The 24031-nt window shown below is 58.7% G+C and overlaps 2 protein-coding genes across 2 annotated transcripts; both read left to right on the forward strand.

The window, feature by feature from the left end:
* Positions 1-4636: 4636 nt before the first annotated feature.
* LOC136467643 (uncharacterized) lies at positions 4637-7356 on the forward strand. The gene is made up of 4 exons (XM_066466414.1): positions 4637-4822; positions 4917-5051; positions 6445-6853; positions 7232-7356. Exons 1-4 carry the CDS (start codon positions 4637-4639, stop codon positions 7354-7356), a joined length of 855 nt encoding a protein of 284 aa, XP_066322511.1.
* An 11970-nt stretch (positions 7357-19326) lies between these two features.
* On the forward strand, positions 19327-23903 carry LOC136549731 (alpha,alpha-trehalose-phosphate synthase [UDP-forming] 6-like). Its single transcript, XM_066541127.1, has 4 exons — positions 19327-19717; positions 19931-22345; positions 22700-22973; positions 23083-23903. The coding sequence occupies exons 2-4, from the start codon at positions 20364-20366 to the stop codon at positions 23413-23415; spliced, it is 2589 nt and encodes an 862-aa protein (XP_066397224.1). The 5' UTR covers positions 19327-19717; positions 19931-20363; the 3' UTR covers positions 23416-23903.
* Positions 23904-24031: the final 128 nt, after the last annotated feature.

Below are 24031 nucleotides of genomic sequence, written 5' to 3' on the forward strand. Positions count from 1 at the left end.
GATCGTTGCTAGTTTGTGAAGAAGTACTGTTGGCTGGTTTGTGTGAGAGAAAAATACTGTTCCGGCTGGAAATTTACGATCGTATACGATCGTTTCACCCCAGCCGAACATGCCGAGATGCCTTGGCCTTGCGTCGGGTACCAGTATCGGCGATAGCCGAGGAAGGCACCGCGGGCGACAGCTCGTCTAAATAATTAAAGAACGTATGTCGGCGTTTTGGAACCGGGGGTCCCTCAACCAACGAGTGAGTTTGTGCTGCGTGCCCCTAATCCCGGATGGTGATGCAAAGAGACACAAGGTTTATACTGGTTCAGGCAATCGAGGCCCTACGTCCAGTCTGAGAGATTGATCTTGTATTCCTTGCACCGGAGTGCTCGTAGTAGGGGGTTAAGCTAGGTGAGAGAGGGGGCTAGCCCCAGGTCTCGGTGAGGGTGGTGCGAGCTGCTTGAGGCGTTGTTCCCAAGCAGCGTAGTGAAAGTGTCAAGTTCTATCGGTGTGTTCGTCCTCTTCCGGTCGCCCCTAGGAATGGCCCCGGTGCCTTCCTTTTATACTCTAAGGGAGACCTGGGACCGTACATAGATTGCTACATAGCGCTTCTGTAAACGGGGTGGCGTGTCCGAGCCCTGTAGCCGGCCACTGTCGTGATATGGTCGATGGAGTGGCCCTATCCTTGTCGTGCAGAAGTGACGCGCCGGTCATACTCGATCTTATACGTCGTGGGGCTCCAGTATAGCTTGATGCAGGACATGGCGGGCGACGTGCTGGTCACCGTGCAATGATGTCGTAGGGAGCAGCGGCCCTGCAGACGCCGAGGCCGAGCCATCGTGGGGGGCTCGGCGGACATGGATCCTCAGGCTGCCGAGCCCCTAAAGCAAACTGCCGAGGCCTTGGGGGAGTTATTGGACCTGGGTACTGATTCCGAGGCCACAGTAGCCCAGACGTGGCTCCCCATGCTGCGTTGTCCTCGGAGCAGGAGTTGGTAGCACAGTGAGGCATGGGCGCCCGCCATGTGCATGGTGGTCAGTACAGTGGCGGGTAACCCCTGCCCAGTCCAGGCGACGTGCGGGTCATCGTGTGATGACGTCGTGGGGAGCTGTGGCTCTGCAGGTGCCGAGGCTAAGCCATCGCGGGGGGCCCCGGCGGACGTGGGTCCTCAGCTGCCGAGCCCCTGAAGCAAACTGCCGAGGCCTTGGAGGGAATTATTGGTCCTGGGTACTGATTCCGAGGCTGCAGTAGCCCAGACGTGGCTCCCCATGCTGCGTTGTCCTTGCAGCAGGAGTTGGCAGCTCAGTGAGGCATGGGCGTCAGCCATGTGCATAGTGGTTAGCACAGTGGCGGGTAACCCCTGCCCCGCCCTGCTTCCTGTCTCGTCGGCCACTCTGCTGTACTGTGCCGAGCGTGCGGCCGATGTCAGGGGTAGCAGTTGGCTGAGTTAATACGACACGACGTTTTGTCAGAGGGACGGGAGAAGGAAGAGGCAGCGGAGTGCTGCCGAGCCCGCCTCGCGCGAGACGGAGGGTCAGTGGCCCGGCCGAGGCCTTCGGCGGGGAGTCGCTCGAGGTCAGTGGTGAGGGGGCCTCGGGCGAGTCGGAGAATCGGCCGAGGCCAGCGGTGAGGGGGCCTCGGGCGAGTCAGAGAACCGGCCGGGCCAGCGGTGTTTTAGCTGGTTTCGATCTTTACGAAGTCTACGCAGTCGTTTTTTGGGTCTTGCTTAGGGTACCCCTTCTCACGGTATCCGACAGTAGCCCCCGAGCCTTGGGGGGAGTGAAGGTACTCCCTCTGAGGTTCTGACGAGGATTGGCTCTCGACAGTTCCTGTTGGGATGGTGTTTGTACTCGAGGCTTTGGTGGGTGCGCGCGAGCGCACCCGCCGGGTGTAGCCCCCGAGGCCCTGGAGGAGTGATTTCACTTCTTCAGGGGCTTTTTTCCCCTTCGAGTGAGGGGTGTTTGCCAGGCCCATGGGTGCGAGTTCGGATCGCAGGGCCTTGACGATGCTGCGGAAAAAGCCCCTCAGCCTCCGCCTAGAGCGAGAGGGCCGTCAGGGGTTCCCTCGGCTTTTTGTATGACCCCCGTACTTCTTTTTCGCTCGAAAGGAGGGGTGGAAGATGCCGCGCTACCCTCGGTGGGCGCGAGCGTCGGCATTTCCGGTGAGCTGTTATCGGGTAAGTCCGAGTGGAGGCCCGTACCCCGTTCGCTGGGGGTCAGCTAGCGGTCTGGGGACGCGCTCCAAGAGTACCGGCGGGTTTCTCTAGTGGGTGCCGAGGCCGTTCGCTGGGCCTCGGTGGCTCGGTGCCTCCCTACGGTGGGATCCCATTCGGAGACCTCCCTGCCGGTCTCGGACACAACACAGGGTGCGCCCGTACAGGCTCGCCCGTAGTCGTCCCTGACTCTTTTGCCCTAGGGCAGCTATCGAAACCCCCGAGGGGTCCAGCCTTCGAACCCCTGGACCGTAACGGGCTTGGGTCGCTTTTGTCTTTATCTTGGGCGTAGGAAGAGCCCCCGAGCCTCCGCACGGGGAGAGAGGGTGGTCAAGGGTCCTCCCGACTGTTTTGTCCGTCCCCGCACGTCCTTTTCGCTCGGACGGGGGGCTGTTTGCCGAGCCCACTCGTGTGCGAGCTTGAGCCGCTGGGCCTCGGCAAAGTTGCAGGAGGAGCCCCCGAGTCTCTCGCGCAGAGCGAGAGAGCGATCAGAGGTCCCCCTGGCTTTTTGGTTCACCCCTCGCGCGTGAGGGTCTGTCTGCCGAGCCCCCCTCGGGTGCGAGCCTAGGTCGTGGGGTCTCGACGTCTTTAGCAGAGGGAGCTCCCTAGCCTCTGCACGGAGCAAGAGGACCGTCAGGAGCTCTTCTGGCTTTTTGAACGACCCTCGCGCTTCCTTTTCGCTCGGAAGGAGGGTTTGTTTTGTCGAGCCCCCTCAGGTGCGAGCCTAAGTCGCTGGGTCTCGGCAATGTTTTTTGCAGGAAGAGTCCCTTAGCCTCTGCGCAGAGCAAGAGGGCCGTCAGGGATTCTCCTGACTTTTTACTCGACCCTCGCGCTTCCTTTTCGCTCGGAAGGAGGGGTGGAATGTGCCACGCTACCCTCGGTGGGCGCGAGCGATGGCAGTTCCGGTGAGCTGTTATCGGGTAAGTCCGAGTGGAGGCCCATACCCCGTTCGCTGGGGGTCGGCTAGCGGTCCGGAGACGCGCTCCAAGAGTGCCGGAGGGTTTCTCTAGTGGGTGCCGAGGCCGTTCGCTGGGCCTCGGTGGCTCGGTGCCTCCCTACGGTGGGATCCCATTCGGAGACCTCCCTACCGGTCTCGGACACAACACAGGGCGTCCCAAGCGTTTCGCTTGCTTGGGCCTCGGCCTCATATAGGCTCGCCCGTAGTCGCCCCTGACTCTGTTGCCCTGGGGCGGCTGTCGAGACCCCTAAGGGCCCAGCCTTCGAACCCCTAGACCGTAGCGGGCTCGGTGCCCAGTTCCTTTGCCTGAAAGGAATCGGGGGGGTTATTTCTCTCCCTACGGCTAACAACGGCAGGCGCGCCTTTTGAGGCGACTTTTTCAGGGTAGCGAAACGGCGCCTGCTGCTGCTGCGGTTGGACACGACGTGGTGTCATCCGACGGGACGTATCTGCACGCACGATTTAACGAGGGGGGAGTGGGCACGTGGGCGGTAAAACCAGATCTGGATAACCGCGCCGGATCTATTGGGGAAAACTTCCCCGATTTCGTCGCCCGGCGGTTTCGTCTTGTCCCTGCATAAATACGCAAAGAACCTCGCCCTTCCCCTTCTTACCTTTTCCGCACTCGTCTTTGCTGCCTCCGTGTCGTTGTTGAGAGCTTAGAGCGCTGGGGAGGAGAAGGGGAAAGGCGAGAGACTGAAAGAGAGAGGGAGAGAGATTACCGTCGTAGCAGCGCCCTCCGCCGCGCAATGGCTGGTGGTCCCGTCATCCTCCCGGCGGATCCCTGGGAGCGGTCCGACGTCACCGAGGAGAAGCTGCAGTCGCTCGTGGAGGCCGATCTTCTTCGCCCGATCACCGACCCTGACGAGCCGGAGTGGATTGCTCCGGGGAACGAGTCAGAGCCGAGGCCGCACGACGGCTACGTGGTGAGCTTTGTCGTCTTCCACGAGCGAGGCCTCGGGTCGCCGGTGGACAACTTCATGCGGGCGCTCCCGCATTACTACGGTGTGGAGCTTCACAATTTCAGCCCCAACTCCATCGCGCAGGCGGCCATCTTCGTCGCCGTCTGTGAGGGGTACTTGGGGATCGCTCCCCACTGGGAGTTGTGGCTCCACTTGTTCCGAGCGACGTTCACCACCAAGCCAGGGGGAACGAGGGGGGCTCGGAAGGTGCAGAGGGCCGGCGGCTACACTCTTCACGTACGCCAGGACCGGCAGTCCCTCTACATCCCGGCCCAGCTGTCCTCGTCCAACCGTCATTGGTACGACGGCTGGTTCTACCTCCGCAACGACGGCAGAGGACTTCCCCCTTATACCGGGCGGGTTGTAGAGAGTCAACCAGAGAAATGGGGATACGGCGTCGTCAAGGCCGATCAGCCTAGGCTGGAACCGCTCTTGAGGGCCTTGGGGAAGCTGCGTGACCACGGTCTTTCGGCGGTCGTGGTCGTGGCGGCTTTTCACCGCCGGAGGGTGTTGCCGCTGATGGCCCGGCGGCGGCGGCTGTTCGAGATGATGCCGGGCGATCCGATCGCTGGTGTCAAGATGTCCGCCTTCGCCCTTACCGACGACGAGACCCTGCGTCGGGTGAGAGAGGCGGTAGACGGGAAGCCGAAGATTGACGATTTGATGCCATTCCCGATGCGCCCATCGCGGGGGTATGTCTCGCTGGTAAGTTGGATGTTGTCGAGGCTTTCGTGGCCTTCTTGTTTTTCGTTTTCCTTTTTTCTTTTTTGTCTGTTGTCTTACTTCGTTGTTCCCATAGGGGATAAGAGACGTGCGAGGCTCCCCGCCGCCCGTTCCTGAGGACGCCCGGCGGCGGTCCATGAACAGGGCACATGCCGAGGAGGAGGAGAAGAAGAAAGATGCCAAGGAGGCGAAGCGCATGAAGAAGCTCCTTGCGCGCGAAAAGCTGGACGCCCGTCGCCGGCGTCAGAAGCTCGACGGTCTCCCGTTGGAGCCGTCTCCCTCGTCGTCGATGTCGGATTCTTCGAGCGACGGCGACGGGCGCGAGGTGGGGACGGCCTGCCTGGAACACCTCCCCGACATTAGGGAGATGGTGCCCGGGGCGCCGGCAAGGAGCCTGACGCTCCTAGGAGGAGGAGGTGTCCCGGGGCCAGTGGCGGCTCGTCCCGGGGCCGAGGCCGACACACCCGAGACGCCGGTGTTGGAGGAGCGTGCCGTTAGCCCGATGGGTTCGACGGTGGAGGTGGAGCCGGCGACGGTGGGGGCGACCCCCTCGTCTCCGCGAAGGGTCGAGGAGGTGCCGGGGCCCGACGGAGGCCAGCTGGCACTGGTGGTCACCGAGGCCGCGCTGCTGCCACCACCGCCGCCGTTGCAGAGGAGGCTGGCGGTGTCGAAGCGGCTGCATCCCCGTTCACGGTAAGCGTTTTTTCTGGTGGAGTACGTAGTACTTCTTGTTTGCCCCTCGATCGCGTGCTGACCTTGGGAGTGTCTTTGCTTCCAGCCAGACACATCTGGTGGAAGATCCTCCCTTGGCGCCCCGTAAGGCGCTCAAGGTGAATGTTAGCTCCTCTGCCCATCAGGCAGCGGAGGCGCAGGCTGGCATGCAGCGTGGCGCGGCGTCGGGCGGGGCCGTTTCGGAGGAGGCGGCTGCCCAGGAAAAGGGTGCCGAGGCAGCCGTAGAGCGAGTGGAGGAGGAGGAGCCCACGCCTCGCGATGTCGTGGGTCTTGGGGCGAAGGAGGCCGGGGCGTCCATTATTGCCGAGGCCGTTGAGGGTGAGGCCGGAGCCCCCGAGACCTCTGAAGCCAGGGCGGTGGACGCCGGGGCCACCGAGGTAGATATGGCGGAGGCCAGAGCCCCCGGGTCCATCGAGGCTGAGGCGATGGAGGTGGAGACGGAGCAAATTTTGGGGCCGCCCCTGGTTCAGACAATCTCGTCTGATGATTCTTCCCGAGGGAAGGAGGCGGCGGACGTCGAGGAGGCCAGTACCGCAGAGCAGCCGGTCCCAGATCCCACCGAGGGGAGTTCGGCCCTTACCCGGCTATGGCCCGAGCCCCGTGGGTGGAACTTCCCGCGTGTTTTCTGGCGGAACCAGGCTGATCCTGAGGGGGAGCCTGTGTTCGCCCTTGAAGATATCGCAGAGGGGGGGCGGTGGGATACCCTCGAGCAGTACCGCCAACTGGCAGTGCGGTCGCTGCAGACGGCGATGACTATTATGGGACGGGACTTGCCCGGTGTCACCCAGGTAAGTACCTTCCTCTCCCAAGCCGAGTTGTTTTCTCTTCGAGTCCCCTCGTAGTGTTTTGACGCGCGTTTCTTACCTTTATAGGAGCTCGAGACCCGGTCCCTTGGGAAATCGATGTTCCTACGAAGGGAGAGGGATATCTGGGACCAGCTCCGGCGGCAGAAGGGCCTACTCGCCGACGCCCAAGGGCTTTTGTCAGCGCGGAGTGCGAAAGTGGAGGACCTCCGCCTTCATTGTGCTGACCTTCAGGCCGAGTTGGTCACGGCTAAGGGGCAGGCTGTCCCCTTGGAGGCAAAGATCAAGGAACTGGAGGAGGAGCGAGACTCCTTTAGGTCTCGGGCCCAAGAAGCGACGGCCTCTGCGAAGGCCACAGCCGGGCAGCTGGGTGCGGAGCAGAGTGAGCATCAGGCAACGAGAGTCGCCTTGGCAGAGGTTACCAAGGCGGCCGAGGCCTCTCGGGTCGAGGTCCTAGCCTGGAAGAACAAGGCCGAGGGTAAGTTCTGCTGAACCGTGTTCCTTGTTCCATTTGTTCTGGTTCGCGTTTGACTCCTGACCCCTCGTTGCGACGTAGATCTGAAAAAAGAAGCTTCCCAGGCGGCTGAGGCCTCCGTCGCAGCGCAAGCGGCGCTGGATGCTGAGGTCCGGGAGCACGAGGCGTTACGTAGCGCTGTCCGTACCGCCTACGAGGCCTTGGACGTCGAGGAGGTCCAATCAGCCAGCTCCCTTGGGAGCCGCCTGATTGCGTTGAGCGGCCGCGTCCACGAGAGGCTCCGGGGGGCGTTGCACACGGGTGTCAAGCGCGCCCTGGCCGTCATCTCTTCGCACTACGCCATCAACCTCAAGGCTGTCAGCGACGGCTATGTGTTGCCAGAAGATGACGAGGAGGCTGATGCGGAGGTCGTGAAGCTGTTGGAGGCGGCCGAGGCACCTGGCACGGTGCTGGCTGGTCTGTTTGAAGAAGAGGTGGTCCCTCCCGCACCGGCCACCGATCCTTGAGCTTTGACCTGGGCCAAAAGGGGCCATGTAACCGGATTGAGTTAGTTGCTGTATCGTGATGTTTTTGTGGCTGTTGAGGCCTTTTAAAGTATTTGCGTATGTGCGTCTTTTAACCGTTTTCTGTTCTACTTGCAAGCCTGTGCCCTCTGTCTCAATCTTGGGAACCCGCAAAGAAATCCCTCGGGACTTAAGCCGTCCTTCGGCGAAGGGTGGTGAGGGAGCTGCCGTAGCCTAGAGGCGTAGGCCGTTCTCACGACTCGACCGGCCCTTTGGCCTCTAGACAAACTTTTGGTCTTTTGGGTTTCTTGTGAAGGTCCTGTCGGAGCGCGAGAGAGTTTGGCGTAGAAGTTTTTTGAAAGACTATTAACAAACGGTGTTCGAGACTTAGGGGGTTTCGGGACTTAGGGGGTTTCCCCTTTTTGGCCCCCGAGGGAGGCTCGGCTTTGCAGAGGCAGAGCCGAGTCTCCCTTATAGCGCTATTGTGACGTCGAGCCCCTATCTCTGCATAGAACTTCCTCGGAGCCTACGCTGTCCTTTGGGTGAAAAGGTGGTGAGGGAGCTGCCGTAGCCCGGAGGCGTGGGCCGTTCTCACGGCTCGGCCGGCCTTTTCGCCTTTGAGACGTTCGTACGGTCCTTAGGTTCTATACAATCGACTTGTCTATAAGGGGGGTTCCTCGAAAGATTATAACAACTAAGAACGCTTCTTTATTGTATTTCGAGAAACAATGTAAACAACGTTTGGAAATTTAAGGGTAGAAACGACGTAGCTGTTCTATGTTCCAAGCGTTTGTGAAGATTTCGCCCTTCTCATTGGCCAACTTGTAGGTCCCGGGCTTCAGCACTTGAGCGACGATGTACGGCCCTTCCCAGGGTGGGGTCAGCTTGTGGCAGCCCTTGTTGCTCTGCCTCCGTCTCAGCACCAGGTCACCCACCTTCAGGTCTCGGCTTTGGACGCGCCGGGCTTGGTAGCGCCGTAGGGCTTGCTGGTACCTGGCTGAGTGTAGCAGCGCGACGTCTCGGGCTTCCTCCAGTTGGTCGAGGGCGCCTTCGTGGGCAGTGCGGTTGCTTTGCTCATTGTACGCCTGTAGCCTTGGGGAATCGTATTCTAAGTCAGTGGGGAGGATGGCCTCGGCTCCATAGACCAGGAAGAACGGTGTGAATCCCGTGGCTCGGCTTGGGGTATTTCTTAGGCTCCAGATGACTGATGGGAGTTCGGCAAGCCATTTCTTGCCAAACTTCTTCAATTGGTTGAATATTCTTGGCTTAAGGCCTTGTAGGATCATGCCGTTGGCACGCTCTACTTGGCCATTCGTCCTTGGGTGCCCTACGGCCGACCAAGCCACCCGGATGTGGTGGTCGTCGCAGAACGTTAGGAACTTGCGTCCGGTGAATTGTGTCCCATTGTCAGTGATGATGGTGTTAGGAACCCCGAACCTGTGGATGATATCGGTAAAGAACAGCACCGCTTGCTCGGATTTGATCTGAGCGATTGGGCGAGCCTCGATCCATTTGGAGAATTTGTCGATAGCTACCAGCAGATGGGTATGGCCCCCGAATGCCTTCTGCAGAGGCCCAACCATGTCTAGCCCCCACATAGCGAATGGCCATGTGATGGGGATGGTTTGGAGGGCTTGGGCCGGAAGGTGCGTCTGTCGAGCGTAGTACTGGCATCCCTCGCAGGAGCGTACTAGCTTCGTGGCGTTGGCCACCGCCGTTGGCCAATAGAAACCTTAGCGGAAGGCGTTACCCATGAGCGCCCGAGGCGCCGCGTGGTGCTCGCAGACTCCTGCGTGCAAGTCCCAAAGTAAGGATTGGCCAGCCTCGGTGGTGATGCATCGCTGGAGAACACCAGATGGGCTACGCCTATACAACTCGTCGTCGCAGAGGGCGTAAGTCTTGGTGCGTCGCGCAAGCCGTCGGGCTTCGGTTCTGTCAGCGGGCAGTTCTCCTCGAACGAGGTGATCAAGGAAAGGGACTCGCCAGTCCGTTCCTTGGTCAACCTTGGGAGGCTCTGCGTCAATCGCCATGGCCTCGGGCTCGGCGGGCGAGGTCTCGATGGCAGAGGGGGCCTCGGGCCCTGCGGTGGGCTCGGCCGATGGGCCCTCTTCCATCGCTGGGGCGTAGTCGACAGATGGCTTGTGGAGGTCTCTGGTGAAGACGTTCGGGGGGACCGGGGTCCGTGCAGACGCCATCTTTGCTAGTTCATCCGCGGCCTCGTTGAACTTTCGTGCAACGTGGTTGAGTTCGAGACCATCGAACTTGTTCTCCAGGCGACGTACCATCGCGCAGTACGCCTTCATTTTGGGGTCATGGCAGCTTGACTCTTTCATCACCTGATCGACGACGAGCTGCGAATCACCCCGTATGTCGAGACATCGTACTCCAAGTTCGATGGCAACTTGCAGGCCGTTGATGAGGGCCTCGTATTCGGCGACATTGTTGGAGGCGGCGAAGTGAAGCCGGATCATGTAGCGCATGTGTACTCCGAGGGGCGAGACCAGGAGTAGGCCCGCGCCAGCCCCAGTCTTCATCAGGGACCCGTCGAAGTACATGGTCCAGCATTCTGATTGGATCTGAACAGGTGGCAGCTGTGTGTCGGTCCATTCGGCTACAAAGTCGGATAGGACCTGTGATTTGATCGCCTTCCGAGGCGCGAAGGACAAGGTTTCCCCCATGAGTTCGACAGCCCACTTGGCTACTCTACCCAAGGCCTCCCGGTTTTGGATTATCTCTCCCAGAGGAAAAGACGACACCACAGTCACCGGGTGGGACTCGAAGTAGTGACGCAGCTTGCGTCGAGCCAAGACTACTGCGTAAACCAGCTTCTGGATGTGGGGGTAACGCGTCTTAGTTTTGGAGAGCACTTCACTGATGAAGTAAATAGGTCGTTGGACGGGTAGAGCATGTCCCTTCTCCTGCCTCTCGACTACTACGGCCGCGCTAACCACTTGGGTTGTCACGGTGACGTAGAGCAAGAGGTGCTCGCCCTCGGCAGGCGGTACCAGGATGGGGGGGTTGGTCAGCAGTGCTTTGAGCCTGGCGAAGGCTTCTTCGGCCTCAGCGGTCCAAGAAAAGCGCTCGGACTTTCTCAAGAGGCGGTACAGGGGCAGGCCTTTTTCGCCGAGGCGTGAGATGAAGCGACTTAGGGCCGCAAGGCATCCCATGACCCTCTGTACTCCCTTGAGGTCTCTGATTGGTCCCATGCTGGTTATAGCTGAGACCTTCTCTGGGTTGGCCTCAATGCCGCGTTCCGAGACTATGAATCCCAAGAGCATGCCTCGGGGGACCCCGAACACGCACTTCTCGGGGTTGAGCTTGATGCCCCTCTCTCTAAGGCATTTGAAGGTCACCCTCAAGTCATTCATGAGATTTTCGGCCTTTCTGGTTTTGACCACGATGTCGTCTACGTAGACCTCGATGGTCTGCCCAATGTTGTCGCCAAAGACCTGGGTCATGCACCGCTGGTACGTGGCACCTGCGTTTCTGAGGCCGAAGGGCATCGTCACGTAGCAGTACATGCCAAACGGTGTGATGAAGGAAGTCGCGAGCTGGTCGGACTCTTTCATCTTGATTTGATGGTATCCGGAGTACGCAGTGAGGAAAGACAGGGTCTCGCACCCTGCGGTGGAATCAACGATTTGATCGATTCGAGGTAATGGGAAGGGGACCTTTGGACAGGCTTTATTCAGACCGGTGTAGTCTACACACATCCTCCACTTCCCATTTTTCTTCTTGACTAAAACGGGGTTAGCCAACCACTCCGGGTGGGATACTTCCTTGATGAACCCGGCCGCCAAGAGCTTATGTACCTCCTCCCCGATGGCCCTGCATTTTTCTTCGTCGAAGCGCCGCAGGCGTTGCCTCGCCGGTCTAGATCCAGCCCGGATGTCCAGGGCGTGCTCGGCGACTTCCCTCGGTATGCTCGGCATGTCCGAGGGACTCCATGCGAAAATGTCGGCGTTCGCACGGAGAAAGTCGACGAGCACAGCTTCCTATTTGACGTCGAGGGTGGCGCTGATTTTCAGCGCCCGGTCGTCGGGGCATGCGGGGTCGACTGGGATGAGTTTGATGGTTTCAGCGGGCTCGAACGCCCCCGCGTGACGCTTGGAGTCAGGCACCTCACCACTGAGCTGGTCTAGGTGGGCGATGAGGGTCTCGGCCTCCGCAAGGGCCTCGGCGTACTCGATGCACTCGACGTCGTAGTCGTATGCATGTTCGTACGTGGATTCGATTGTGATGACCCCATTAGGGCCTGGCATCTTGAGCTTGAGGTAGGTATAGTTGGGCACTGCCATGAACTTGGCGTAGCATGGTCGCCCCAGGATGGCGTGGTAGGCTCCCCCGAACCCGACTACTTCGAAGGTGAGGACTTCCTTGCGGTAGTTGGAAGGGGTGCCGAAGCAGACGGGAAGGTCGATGCGCCCGAGGGGTTGCGGGCGCCTCCTCGGCACGATGCCATGGAAGGGTGCAACGTCGCCTCGTAGCCTCGACCTGTCGATCTCTAAGAGCTCCAGGGTGTTGGCGTAGAGGATGTTGAGGTCGCTGCCTCCGTCCATCAACACCTTGGAGAGTCGGGTGTTGCCGATGATCGGGTCGACGACCAGCGGGTACTGCCCGGGATTCGGAATACGGTCGGGGTGGTCACCTCGATCGAAGGTGATCGCCTCTCGGGACCAGTCGAGGTACTGGGGGGTGGCCACCTTGACCGAGAAGACTTCTCGGCGCTCCCTCTTGCGCTGCCGCGTCGTAAGGCATGCCGAGGGCCCACCGAAGATCATGAAAGCGTTGCGTACCTCGGGGAACCCGTCGTCCTTGTCCTCGTTCCGACCGCCGGCGCCCTTCTGCTTGGCGTCATCGTCGGGGAGCCCGAGCTTGGCGTAGTAGCGCCGCAGCATGGTGCAATCCTCGAGAGCATGCTTCACCGGACCTTGATGGTAAGGGTAGGGCTTCTTCAGCATGTCGTCGAATAGCCCGAGGCCACGGGGGCCTCGGGGATTCCTGCGATCTGTTGTGGCGACATGGATGGCCTCGAGGACCTCCTGCTTCCCTGGGCGACCCTTCTTCTTTTTCTTTGGGAGGTGGGAGGTTGAGGCCACGGGGGCCTCTTCCCTCCGCTTACCCTTGCAATCGGCGTCGGGGAAGATGGCTCCAACAGCCTCTTCCCCTGAGGCGAAACTGGTGGCGATGTCGAGGAGCGCGGCAGCAGAGCGCGGGACGTTACGTCCTAACTCTCGGACCAAGTCCCGACAAGTGGTGCCGGAGAGGAAAGCCTGGACGATCTTCGAGTCGCCGACGCTGGGTAGCTCGGTGCACTGTTTGGAGAAGCGCCGGATGAAGTCTCGGAGAGACTCATCCGGCTTCTGTCGGCAGCTCTTAAGATCCCAGGAATTCCCGGGGCGTACGTAAGTGCCCTGGAAGTTCCCGATGAAGATCCTAACTAAGTCGCGCCAGTCGTGGATTTGCGAGGGAGGGAGATGCTCGAGCTAGGCTCGTGCCGAGTCCAACAAGAGTAGAGGGAGATTGCGGATGATGAGCAGGTCATCGTCCGCGCCGCCTAGCTGGCAGGCCAGGCGGTAATCGGCGAGCCAGAGCTCCGGGTTGGTCTCGCCGCTGTACTTTGCGAGATTGGCCGGCTGTCGGAACCGGGCGGGGAAAGGAGTCGCGCGGATGGCCCTGCTGAAGACCCGAGGGCCTGGCGGCTCAGGGGAAGGACTACGGTCCTCACCGCTGTTGTAGCGACCGCCTCGGTGCGGGTGGTAGCCCCGGGCGGCTCCGTTGTCGTGGCGTCGTCGCCCGCCAACTACTTCGTGGTCGTCCCGTGCCTCGCGTTGGTCTCTAGGTCGATCGCGTACCGAGGGGGCCCTGTTGATCGTCGGCGTGCGAGCGGCCTCGGGGCGGACCGAGGCATCTTGGCCCCGGCGAGGTTGCGCTGCGGGCTGCTCTGAAGTGCCTCCGCGCCGGCGGGAGGCGGAACTTTTGGCCTGCTGCACCGCTGCGGTCTCGAGGAGGTCGCGGAGCTCTCCGCGGACCCGTCGCCCCTCGGTGGTGGAGGGCTCGGGCATCGCTCGGACCAGCATCGCAGCCGCTGCGACATTCTAGCTAGCGCGATTAAAGATTGGGGGTGGCTCTCCCCCCTCGTTATCGTTGATGCGGTGATGGACGTCGCGGGCCCTCCCTTGGGCTCCTCCGCCCTCGCCACGCCCTTGCTGCTCCTGCTCAAGAGTGTCCCGAAGCTGTTGCAGAAGGAGTCGGTCTTGTTCGACCTTGGCTTGAAGCTCGCGGAGCTGCTCCAGGTCTGGGCGTCGATGTCCCCCGCGAACAGGATTCTCGTTCCGTGCTGCCGGGGGTTCGAGACGCGGAGGTGTGGCGTCGCCCGCCCCTGCCCGGGGCGGGGAATGGTTGCCTGTCCTCTCGTCCTCTTCGCCCGCCCTTGGCATCCTGAGCCCAACGTGGAAGCACTCACAAGATGGATCGTAAGTCCCTTCGTCGTCGGAGTCGGAGTAGCCGAGGCAGTAGTCGCTTGCAGCCAAGAATTGGCGCAAAGCCCTAGGGTTGTGGAGTTCGGAGAAGTCCGCCCTGGGCCATGCCTCGTCCTCGTCCGAGGAGTCGGAGCGGATGCTCAGGTCGGGAGCGAAGCGCTGGCGGCGTTCCGAGGGGTGCTCGTGAGTGGTAGCGTAAGCGTAGGCATAAGAGGCGGGGGCATTTCTCAATCCAAAGGGGGATGGCGACGGTGCCGTCTCCATATTCTGCCCCGCCGGGGTCGGCTCTCCAGGGAGTGGTGGAGCGGAGCCAGACGGCTGGGTATCGCCGCAAGCCGCCGGTGATTTTCCTTCGTCCATGCTCAGGCCAGACAGGTCTCCAGCCAGGGACCCCGTACCAACAGCTGGTCGTAGGGTATCGGCGGGGAGTAGCGTGCCGCCCTGGGTTCGCGTAGCGTCGGGGTGGCCTTGCTCACGTCGTGCCTGGCGAGCATGGCGAGAGTGGCTGCCCGGGCGCCGCCTGCGCCTGGGCTGCCGGGGCGTGACTTCATCGTCGGACGGTGGGGCTCGAGGGGCGAGGAGCACCATGTCGTACTCATGCCCTAGAGACATGAACTCTAGGCTTCCGAACCAAACTATGGTGCCGAGACGCAATGGTCGTACCGGGTCTGCCATCCGGAACTTGCTAGGATGATGAAGCTGACACGCACGCCCCCTACCTGGCGCGCCAACTGTCGGTGTTTTGGAACCGGGGGTCCCTCAACCAACGAGTGAGTTTGTGCTGCGTGCCCCTAATCCCGGATGGTGATGCAAAGAGACACAAGGTTTATACTGGTTCAGGCAATCGAGGCCCTACGTCCAGTCTAAGAGATTAATCTTGTATTCCTTGCACCGGAGTGCTCGTAGTAGGGGGTTACAAGCTAGGTGAGAGAGGGGGCAAGCCCCAGGTCTCGGTGAGGGTGGTGCGAGCTGCTTGAGGCATTGTTCCCAAGCAGCGTAGTGGAAGTGTCAAGTTCTATCGGTGTGTTCATCCTCTTCCGGTCGCCCCTAGAAATGGCCCCGGTGCCTCCTTTTTATACTCTAAGGGAGACCTAGGACCGTACATAGATTGCTACATAGCGCTTCTGTAAACGGGGTGGCATGTCCGAGCCCTGTAGCCGGCCACTGTCGTGGTATGGTCGATGGAGTGGCCCTGTCCTTGTCGTGCAGAAGTGACGCGCCGGTCATACTCGATCTTATACGTCGTGGGGCTCCAGTATAGCTTGATGCAGGACATGGCGGGCGACGTGCTGGTCACCGTGCAATGATGTCGTAGGGAGCAGCGGCCCTACAGACGCCGAGGCCGAGCCATCGTGGGGGGCTCGGCGGACATGGATCCTCAGGCTGCCGAGCCCCTGAAGCAAACTGCCGAGGCCTTGGGGGAGTTATTGGACCTGGGTACTGATTCCGAGGCCACAGTAGCCCAGACGTGGCTCCCCATGCTGCGTTGTCCTTGGAGCAGGAGTTGGTAGCACAGTGAGGCATGGGCGTCCGCCATGTGCATGGTGGTCAGTACAGTGGCGGGTAACCCCTGCCCAGTCCAGGCGACGTGCGGGTCATCGTGTGATGACGTCGTGGGGAGCTGTGGCTCTGCAGGTGCCGAGGCTAAGCCATCGCGGGGGGCCCCGGCGGACGTGGGTCCTCAAGCTGCCGAGCCCCTGAAGCAAACTGCCGAGGCCTTGGAGGGAATTATTGGTCCTGGGTACTGATTCCGAGGCCGCAGTAGCCCAGACGTGGCTCTCCATGCTGCGTTGTCCTTGCAGCAGGAGTTGGCAGCTCAGTGAGGCATGGGCGTCAGCCATGTGCATAGTGGTTAGCACAGTGGCGGGTAACCCCTGCCCCGCCCTGCTTCCTGTCCCGTCGGCCACTCTGCTGTACTGTGCCGAGCGTGCGGCCGATGTCAGGGGCAGCAGTTGGCTGAGTTAATGCGACACGACGTTTTGTCAGAGGGACGGGAGAAGGAAGAGGCAGCGGAGTGCTGCCGAGCCCGCCTCGCGCGAGACGGAGGGTCAGTGGCCCGGCCGAGGCCTTCGGCGGGGAGTCGCTCGAGGTCAGTGGTGAGGGGGCCTCGGGCGAGTCGGAGAATCGGCCGAGGCCAGCGGTGAGGGGGCCTCGGGCGAGTCGGAGAACCGGCCGGGGCCAGCGGTGTTTTAGCTGGTTTCGATCTTTACGAAGTCTACGCAGTCGTTTTTTGGGTCTTGCTTAGGGTACCCCTTCTCACGGTATCCGACAACGTATTTCAGTCTTGATCGATCCTGAGGGTATAGAAGCTGTCTCGTCCAATCCCTTGGACGTAGGCTCCGCCTCACCCGACGAGGTCTGTACAAACCACAATCACTATGGATCCAAACGTGTGAGCCTAGGTCAAGCCTCTTACACCAGAAGAGGTGCGGGCACATCTTGACGTGACCCATGGCCACGACAGGCCACGCCCAGGGGTTCGCATCGCCAACAGTGACGGGTGCGTGGGCGCTCTGCTGCCTAATCCCTGTACGCCCGCTAACAAACACGTCGATTCACCACGCCGTCCGCCGGGACGGGATGGAACGCCACGACCAGCTGATGATGTCGAGGCATAGCACCAGTGATGAACAGGAGCCCGACGTGGAGCCGTCCCCGTCACTATCTACAACGTCGGCGGGACCCGCATGAACGAGAAGAAGGACGCGGTAGTCCCAGAGGGCTTCTCCTCAATTTTCTCCCTCTTTCTCTCTCTCTTCTCTTTTTTCTGATGTAACCTGCATCTTCCTCTTCTTCTATAAAAGGGAGAACACAACAGGGGATATAGGCGCGAGCACACGACTGAACAGCTGAACAAACTCAGCACTTTTCAATCCTTCCACCAGAGACCTAGAATCCGCTCCCTCTCTCGCCCATCTTTAACCTCCGGTAACACGAGCAGCAACAGACTAGACGTAGGGATGTTTTGCTGAAACCAGTATAATCCTTATGTCCTCTAAACACACCATCTGAGCCAGATGCGCACACCAGAAAATTTACTGACCCATAATCCGGAACACCGACAACTTGTCCTCCATTTCCCTCACGATTTTGCTTTGACAAGACAATGCCCTGGCAGCAGTCGATGCGACGTTGCGACAGCGACGGCGGACGCGTGCACCGAGCTTAGCGATCGGGGAGAGAAACGGTAGCGGCAGGTTTAATTGCGTCCCCGACTGCCTGGGCAAGCAAAATCTTTCATATCTAGAAACGGAAACGATGCCCCAAATCATGTGGTATGTAACATACTACTACAATCAACTTTAGGCCAAGGAATCGATTCGTGGCCTCGTTGTTTGTTCGTTATTTTCTACGTGTCCGGAACCATTTCCAGTCCAGGAAGGACTGGGAACGTCGTAACCGAAGGGACCTAATGGGATGTCCGGCAGGAGAATGCCAAACTAGCATTGGCGTATCTTATCCCCTCCGTAACCAGACAACCAGCAGATCGATTTCCTGACCGTTGGATCCAGGACGTACGATCGGGACCGGACCGCTGCTGGCTCTGGCGCGCCACGCCTGTTCGTTTGGCTGCGGCTTGTCGTAAACGATCGTAAATTTCCAGCCGGAACAGTATTTTTTTCTCACACAAACCAGCCAACAGTACTTCACGAACCAGCAACGATACGAACCAGCCAACCGAACTGGGGGCTGCTGGGCCACGGACACGGCTGCTGCGCGCTGCCTGCTGGGTGGTCCTCTGCCTCATCCTCCACCTGCAGGCCGCCGCAGCACGAGGCCAATGATGAAGGGAGCACATTCAACACTGGAGCCACGCAGACGGTGCATGAATGAACCGAACCAGTTGGGCTGCCGTGTAGTACTGCGGCGAGGGTGCACAAAACGCAGCGGCAAACGGTTGGCCGGAACAGTGCCGTGCTCGCGATCGTTGGTGGCGCGCGCGGGAGCCGGTGCGCTTGGGCGGTGGGCCGGTGGCCACGGCACGAGAGCACAGCCGCAAGTTGGTGTAGGCTTGTCTATCTCATACTAGTACAGCACTATCTCTTTGGTGGTCTTCTAGTAAAGCTTTTATTTTCAGATGTAGTAGCAGCTCATCTGCCGACGGCAGAGATCCGGCAACCAGCATCTAGGGCAGAAAAGTGGGAACCCAATCAGATTCCCTCGCAGCCTGCACGGAAGAATTTCATGCCACCACCACTCCAGACTCCATCCACTTCATGAGAAAAAAACAGTGTAATTTCTGACATCCACTTGTCAGGCTCCCGTTAGCCCGCTGCCAACCGCCGCTGCCGTTCCAACGTGCCGCGCCGCGCCACGTCGCCGGCGGACACGGTCTGGGTTCGCTGTCGGGCCCAGCCCGATGGCCACGTGAGCTCCCCCGGCCCCGGCTCGACTCACCCCCTGGCCCCTGCCCACGCGCGACTGTGCCTTGCGGGCCGCAGCTGTTCGTCCGCCTCCTGCCTTGAAGAACGGTGCAAAACCGAGAGGCAGAGAGGTCAATGCGCACTTGCGAAAAAGTTCGCACTGGTTTTTCTCTCCAACCAAATGCGAGGGGCATCTTCTTTTTTTGACCGCAAAGAGAATTGAGTGCTGATCAGGATGCCAAAAGAATGATCCAGATTAGTGCTTCTTCTTTTTTTATGCGAGATCTTCGCTTTGTTTTTGGTGAGAGCTGAGAAGTGTGCGGTCTTGGAAGGATTAGCGACTTTGCAGACGTACCTAGATGAAGGACCAAATCTAGGTAGCATGTACAGATGGCTCTTTCGACAAAATATGAAGGTATACTAGTGTTACAAGTTACTTTCTCCGTCTAAAAAAAATATAATTCTAGTACAATATTATAATTTAGTATCTTAAGTTCAATTAATTATAGATAAAAAATATTAATATTTATTATATCGAATAAATATTATTAGATTAATTATGAAATGCATTTTTATAATAAATTATTTTGCAGCCGTAAATGTGAACTACTTTTACTGACACATAACTCATAGTTGCATTCTTGATGAATGGAACCCATAGTCAAGATTGGCAAATTTGTTCGGCCTGCTGGTTGGTTGGTTTCTGGACCGATAAACCCGGCTGGTGTTGGTTTGTTGTGAGAGGAAAACACTGTTCACTAGCTGATAAGCCCTAGCCGAAGCCAACAAGCAAACAGGCTGGTTATCTTAAAAAAACAGCAAATTTAAACTGACACCTCGACGACATGCTGTAATGGAGCTTTGCCAATCTTTGACTGACCTCTGTTCAGTCCTCTCCATATCCATGCAAAATGGTCTGAAGTCCTGATGAACTCCGATTTGGAAGTTGGTAGCCAGGGGGCAGTTCTGTACCCTGGAGAGAAATTCCAGAGCAAATAAAGGCAAGAAATTAATCCCCAAACTTAGCACGGCTTTCTTATTCATTTCCTGTCCAAGCGTCTACACCACCAGCACCAGGCTCTTTCGCTGTCGCCTTATATAAAACCGATAATTACACGACGGGGAACGGCAACCGAACTCCGTCCATCCCACACACCACACACGCCGTTAAATTTCCTGCCCAGATACGCCCAGCGGCCGTGCACTTGTGCTGCTTGCGTTCTCCCCCCTGGGTCCTGTGAGCTGCCGAAAGATCCAAGCGCAAGGCCACCAAACAAGGCCGCCTCCCGATCTCCGAGCAATTTCATATTCTTTCCCTCCCGTTTCTTGTGTTATTCCCTCTCGCATATCCTTGATCCGTCTCCCAGAAGGAGAGGGGGAGGAACCAGGGAGATTGTTGCCGTCCCTGTCACCCCATACCGCGCTGTCGTGGTGTCCTATGCGACTCGTTTGTCCCCGTCGTCTGGTTGCTGATTAATCCAAGGCCATGGATCTCCATGAGGACGCCTGAGAGGTCAGGTGAGCTCGGAAGTTCTTGTGCACCTCCCTGCTTGCTGCTGCTATAAAGTTACTTCCCCTGTCCCCCCACTTCTTCCTCATGCAACATGAGCAGCTCGATCTTAGTAGCATAGGGGGTTGATTGCGGCTCGGAGATTCTTCGGGCGTTTTCTCTTTTGGCTGATCTTTTCCCGCACTTTCCGTCTGATATTTATCAGCTTCTTACTCCAGCAGAGTTGCTTGCTTGCTGAAAAGCCTCAATTGCTCGCTTTAGAGGGGGTTTTTACTGCGAGTCTCTGAGCCGCCAATTTTTTCACCACTCAGCTGGTACTCCCCACATCCATCCACCAGGCAAGAACAGCAACGTCAGTTTGCAGCAGAAGAAAAAGGCTCTCCCTTTGTACTGAAAGCACAAAAAAATCCTCTCTATCTCTCTGACTCTTTCCCCTCACTCCATCACTCCGAGGTAGAGTGAGCTAGCGATACAGGTGGCTGCAAGAAACAGCGAGCCAAAGCATCCGCTCCATTCTTCGCTAGTTTGTGCGTCGATCCAAACGCCAATCTTGGATTTCTGCTGCAAGGGCTGTGCTTCTTGTAGCAAAAGGCCCAAACATTTGACCACAAGCCAGCTCGGAATCGGATCCCTGCGAGGACCAGGCGGCCGGCCATGGCGTCCCGCTCCTACTCCAACCTCCTCGACCTGGCCACCGGAGCAGCAGACCAGGCGCCGGCGGCCGCTGCGATTGGCGCGCTCCGGCGGCGGCTCCCGCGCGTGGTCACCAACCCCGGGTTCATGGACGACTCCCCGGCGTCGCCGTCCACGCCGGCGCGGCCGCGCACCATCATCGTGGCCAACCAGCTCCCCATCCGGTCCCGCCGCCCGGCGTCGCCGGAGGAGCCCTGGACCTTCGAGTGGGACGAGGACTCCCTCCTCCGCCACCTCCACCACTCGTCCTCACCCCTGATGGAGTTCATCTACATCGGCTGCCTGCGCGACGACATCCCGCAGGCCGAACAGGACGCCGTCGCGCAGGCGCTTCTCGAGACCCACAACTGCGTGCCGGCCTTCCTGCCCACGGACATCGCCGAGAGCTACTACCACGGCTTCTGCAAGCAGCACCTGTGGCCGCTCTTCCACTACATGCTGCCGCTGTCCCCCGACCTCGGCGGCCGCTTCGACCGCGCGCTGTGGCAGGCCTACGTCTCCGCGAACAAGATCTTCGCGGACAAGGTGCTGGAGGTGATCAACCCGGACGACGATTTCGTGTGGGTGCACGACTACCACCTCATGGTGCTCCCCACCTTCCTGCGCAAGCGCTTCAACCGCATCAAGCTCGGCTTCTTCCTGCACTCGCCGTTCCCCTCGTCGGAGATCTACAAGACGCTCCCCGTACGCGAGGAGCTCCTGCGCGCCCTGCTCAACTCCGACCTCATCGGCTTCCACACCTTCGACTACGCGCGCCACTTCCTCTCCTGCTGCGGCCGCATGCTCGGGCTCTCGTACGAGTCCAAGAGGGGGCACATTTGCCTCGAGTACTACGGCCGTACAGTGAGCATCAAAATCCTGCCCGTGGGAGTGCACATGGAGCAGCTCAAGACGGTGCTCGGGTTGCCGGAAACCGAGGCCAAGGTGGCTGAGCTGATGGAGATGTACTCTGGAAAGGGGAGAGTGGTCATGCTGGGCGTCGACGACATGGACATCTTCAAGGGGATCAGCCTTAAGCTGCTTGCCATGGAGGAGCTGCTGCGGCAGCACCCTGAGTGGCGGGGGAAGCTGGTGCTGGTGCAGGTCGCCAACCCGGCGCGAGGGAGGGGGAAGGACGTCGCCGAGGTGCAGGCGGAGACGTACACCATGGTGCAGCGCATCAACGAGGTGTATGGTGAGCCGGGGTACGAGCCGGTGGTCCTGATCGATGAGCCTTTGCAGTTCTACGAGCGCGTGGCGTACTATGTCATCGCCGAGGTGTGCCTGGTGACCGCGGTCAGGGACGGCATGAACCTGATTCCCTATGAATACATCGTCTCCCGGCAAGGCAATGAGAAGCTGGACAGGATGCTGCGACAGGGGAAGCCAGAGGAGAAGAAGAGTATGCTGGTGGTCTCCGAGTTCATCGGATGCTCGCCGTCTCTGAGCGGCGCCATCCGGGTGAACCCGTGGAACATCGAGGCCGTGGCAGACGCCATGGAGACCGCCCTTGTGCTGCCTGAGAATGAGAAGAGGTTGCGTCACGATAAGCACTTCCGCTACGTGAGCACCCACGACGTCGGGTATTGGGCTATCAGCTTCCTCGAGGACCTTAAGAGGACCTGCAGTGATCATTCTCAGAGAAGGTGCTGGGGCATTGGCTTCGGTCTGCGGTTCAGAGTGGTCTCGCTCGACCTTCACTTCAGGAAGCTTTCCTTGGAGAGCATTCTTATGGCATACCGGAGAGCCAAGACACGGGCAATTCTGCTAGACTACGATGGCACGCTGATGCCACAGGCGATTAACAAGAGCCCCTCCACCGAATCTGTTCGGATCCTCAACAGCTTGTGCGGAGACAAGAACAATGTGGTGTACCTATGCAGCGGGTATGACCGGCGCACTCTTCATGAGTGGTTCCCTTGTGAGAACCTTGGCATAGCTGCGGAGCATGGCTACTTCCTGAGGTATGTAGCTATATGTCCTACTTCCTGAAGATCAGCTTTTCGTTTCTCCATATCATCATCTGACTTAATTCGATGTCATAGCACTGGCCAACTAAAAACTTGATGGATCATGTACTAATTCATCTTACAATGCTAAGTGTCGTCCTGTTGTAAGAAATGTTTGATTTGCTGAAACTTCTACAATCGGTTCAACAGAAACACGTAGTAGTGTAGGACTGGAACATTGGATAGAGCATTAACATATCCAATTGGCTGACAGTTGAATTTGTTGCTGAGATATGCACGTCACTAGAAATAGAAACTGTCTAGCTCAGGGGATTTCTGACTCTTGAAATGTGTTATTACTGAATAAAGGTGTAAGAGGGACTCAGAATGGAAGACCTGTGTCACTGCTACCGACTGCAGCTGGAAGCAGATCGCCGAGCCGGTGATGTGCCTGTACAGGGAGACGACGGATGGCTCAACCATCGAGGACAGGGAGACGGTGCTCGTCTGGAACTACGAGGACGCGGACCCTGACTTCGGCTCATGCCAGGCCAAGGAGCTCGTCGACCACCTTGAAAGCGTGCTTGCAAATGAGCCTGTATCAGTGAAGACCACGCCTCACTCTGTTGAAGTGAAACCGCAGGTGAAGCCGCAATCTCCTCCATCATCTCGATCTCCCATCTTCTTTGGGCAAAATAAACCAGGCGTAGGAATAGGAACTCACTGGGAACGAGATCATTTTCCTTTTGCAGGGCGTGAGCAAGGGCTTGGTGGCTCGGCGCATGCTGGTGTCAATGAAGGAGCGGGGCCAGTGCCCGGACTTCGTCCTGTGCATCGGCGACGACAAGTCCGACGAGGATATGTTCCAGCTGATCGCCAGCGCTGCTTGCGGGGACTCACTAGGGTCCAAGGCGGATGTGTTCGCGTGCACTGTCGGCCGCAAGCCCAGCAAGGCCAGGTACTACCTCGACGACGCGGCGGAGGTGGTGAGGCTGATGCAGGGGCTTTCCTACGTCTCCGAGGAGCTTGCCCTGGCGAACCACCGGGATGAAGACGAGGATTCTTCTCTGGACGTGTGGGAGTAGTAGCGTTCCCGTCGTGTGCTCCTGCGGTAGGCCGGTAGCTGGGATTTGCATGTGCCAGGCGTAATGTTTGTTTGTGTTGGCTCGGTTGGAGCTACCACCGAAACGCCGAGGCCGAATATTTGAGTAGTTATTACGTGTGTAAATGAGGTATGCTTTATCAGGGTAATGTATTGTCAGTGATTTAGTCTCAGGGGCTGCCGAGCTGGCTTGAATCTAGTGATGCAGTAGTTACTACGATTGATCACAGTACTTGTTTCTAGTGATGCTTCTAGTAGTTCAGTTTGTGGTGCTATTTACCTGATCAGTGGAAAGCAGTATGGGCTTTGCGCAATGGAGATCTGAAAATTTCATTCATCTAAAGACCATAGGTTTTCTCGGAGGCGTGTGTATACGTCTTTGGAAAGAACCATCTGTCTGATTTGTTTGTCAGGCCTCATGAAGTTCATTTTTATGTGATGCTCAGTTACTTGGAACTAGCCCGAACAAAAGCTGCAAGTTGCAAGTTCATTTTTATGTGATGCTCAGCGTCCCTGCCTACCTGATTAACAGATCCAATCCCAATGTTTAGGAGAAATTTGTATCAATTGCGACAGCAGAAATCCCATACTTCTTGCAG

Source organism: Miscanthus floridulus, chromosome 1 (assembly GCF_019320115.1).
Source record: "Miscanthus floridulus cultivar M001 chromosome 1, ASM1932011v1, whole genome shotgun sequence".
In the NCBI taxonomy this organism is placed as follows: Eukaryota; Viridiplantae; Streptophyta; class Magnoliopsida; order Poales; family Poaceae; genus Miscanthus; species Miscanthus floridulus.

Bases quoted from the DNA above. Each gene is read 5' to 3' on its own strand.
- LOC136467643 (XM_066466414.1), top strand. From the start codon at position 4,637: ATGGCCCGGCGGCGGCGGCTGTTCGAGATGATGCCGGGCGATCCGATC. The intron at 4,823-4,916 runs GTAAGTTGGATG...TTGTTCCCATAG, and splicing joins CGCGGGGGTATGTCTCGCTG to GGGATAAGAGACGTGCGAGG. The intron at 5,052-6,444 runs GCGCGCGAAAAG...TTACCTTTATAG, and splicing joins AGCGCATGAAGAAGCTCCTT to GAGCTCGAGACCCGGTCCCT.
- LOC136549731 (XM_066541127.1), top strand. From the start codon at position 20,364: ATGGCGTCCCGCTCCTACTCCAACCTCCTCGACCTGGCCACCGGAGCA. The intron at 22,346-22,699 runs GTATGTAGCTAT...TACTGAATAAAG, and splicing joins GAGCATGGCTACTTCCTGAG to GTGTAAGAGGGACTCAGAAT. The intron at 22,974-23,082 runs GTGAAGCCGCAA...TTCCTTTTGCAG, and splicing joins CTGTTGAAGTGAAACCGCAG to GGCGTGAGCAAGGGCTTGGT.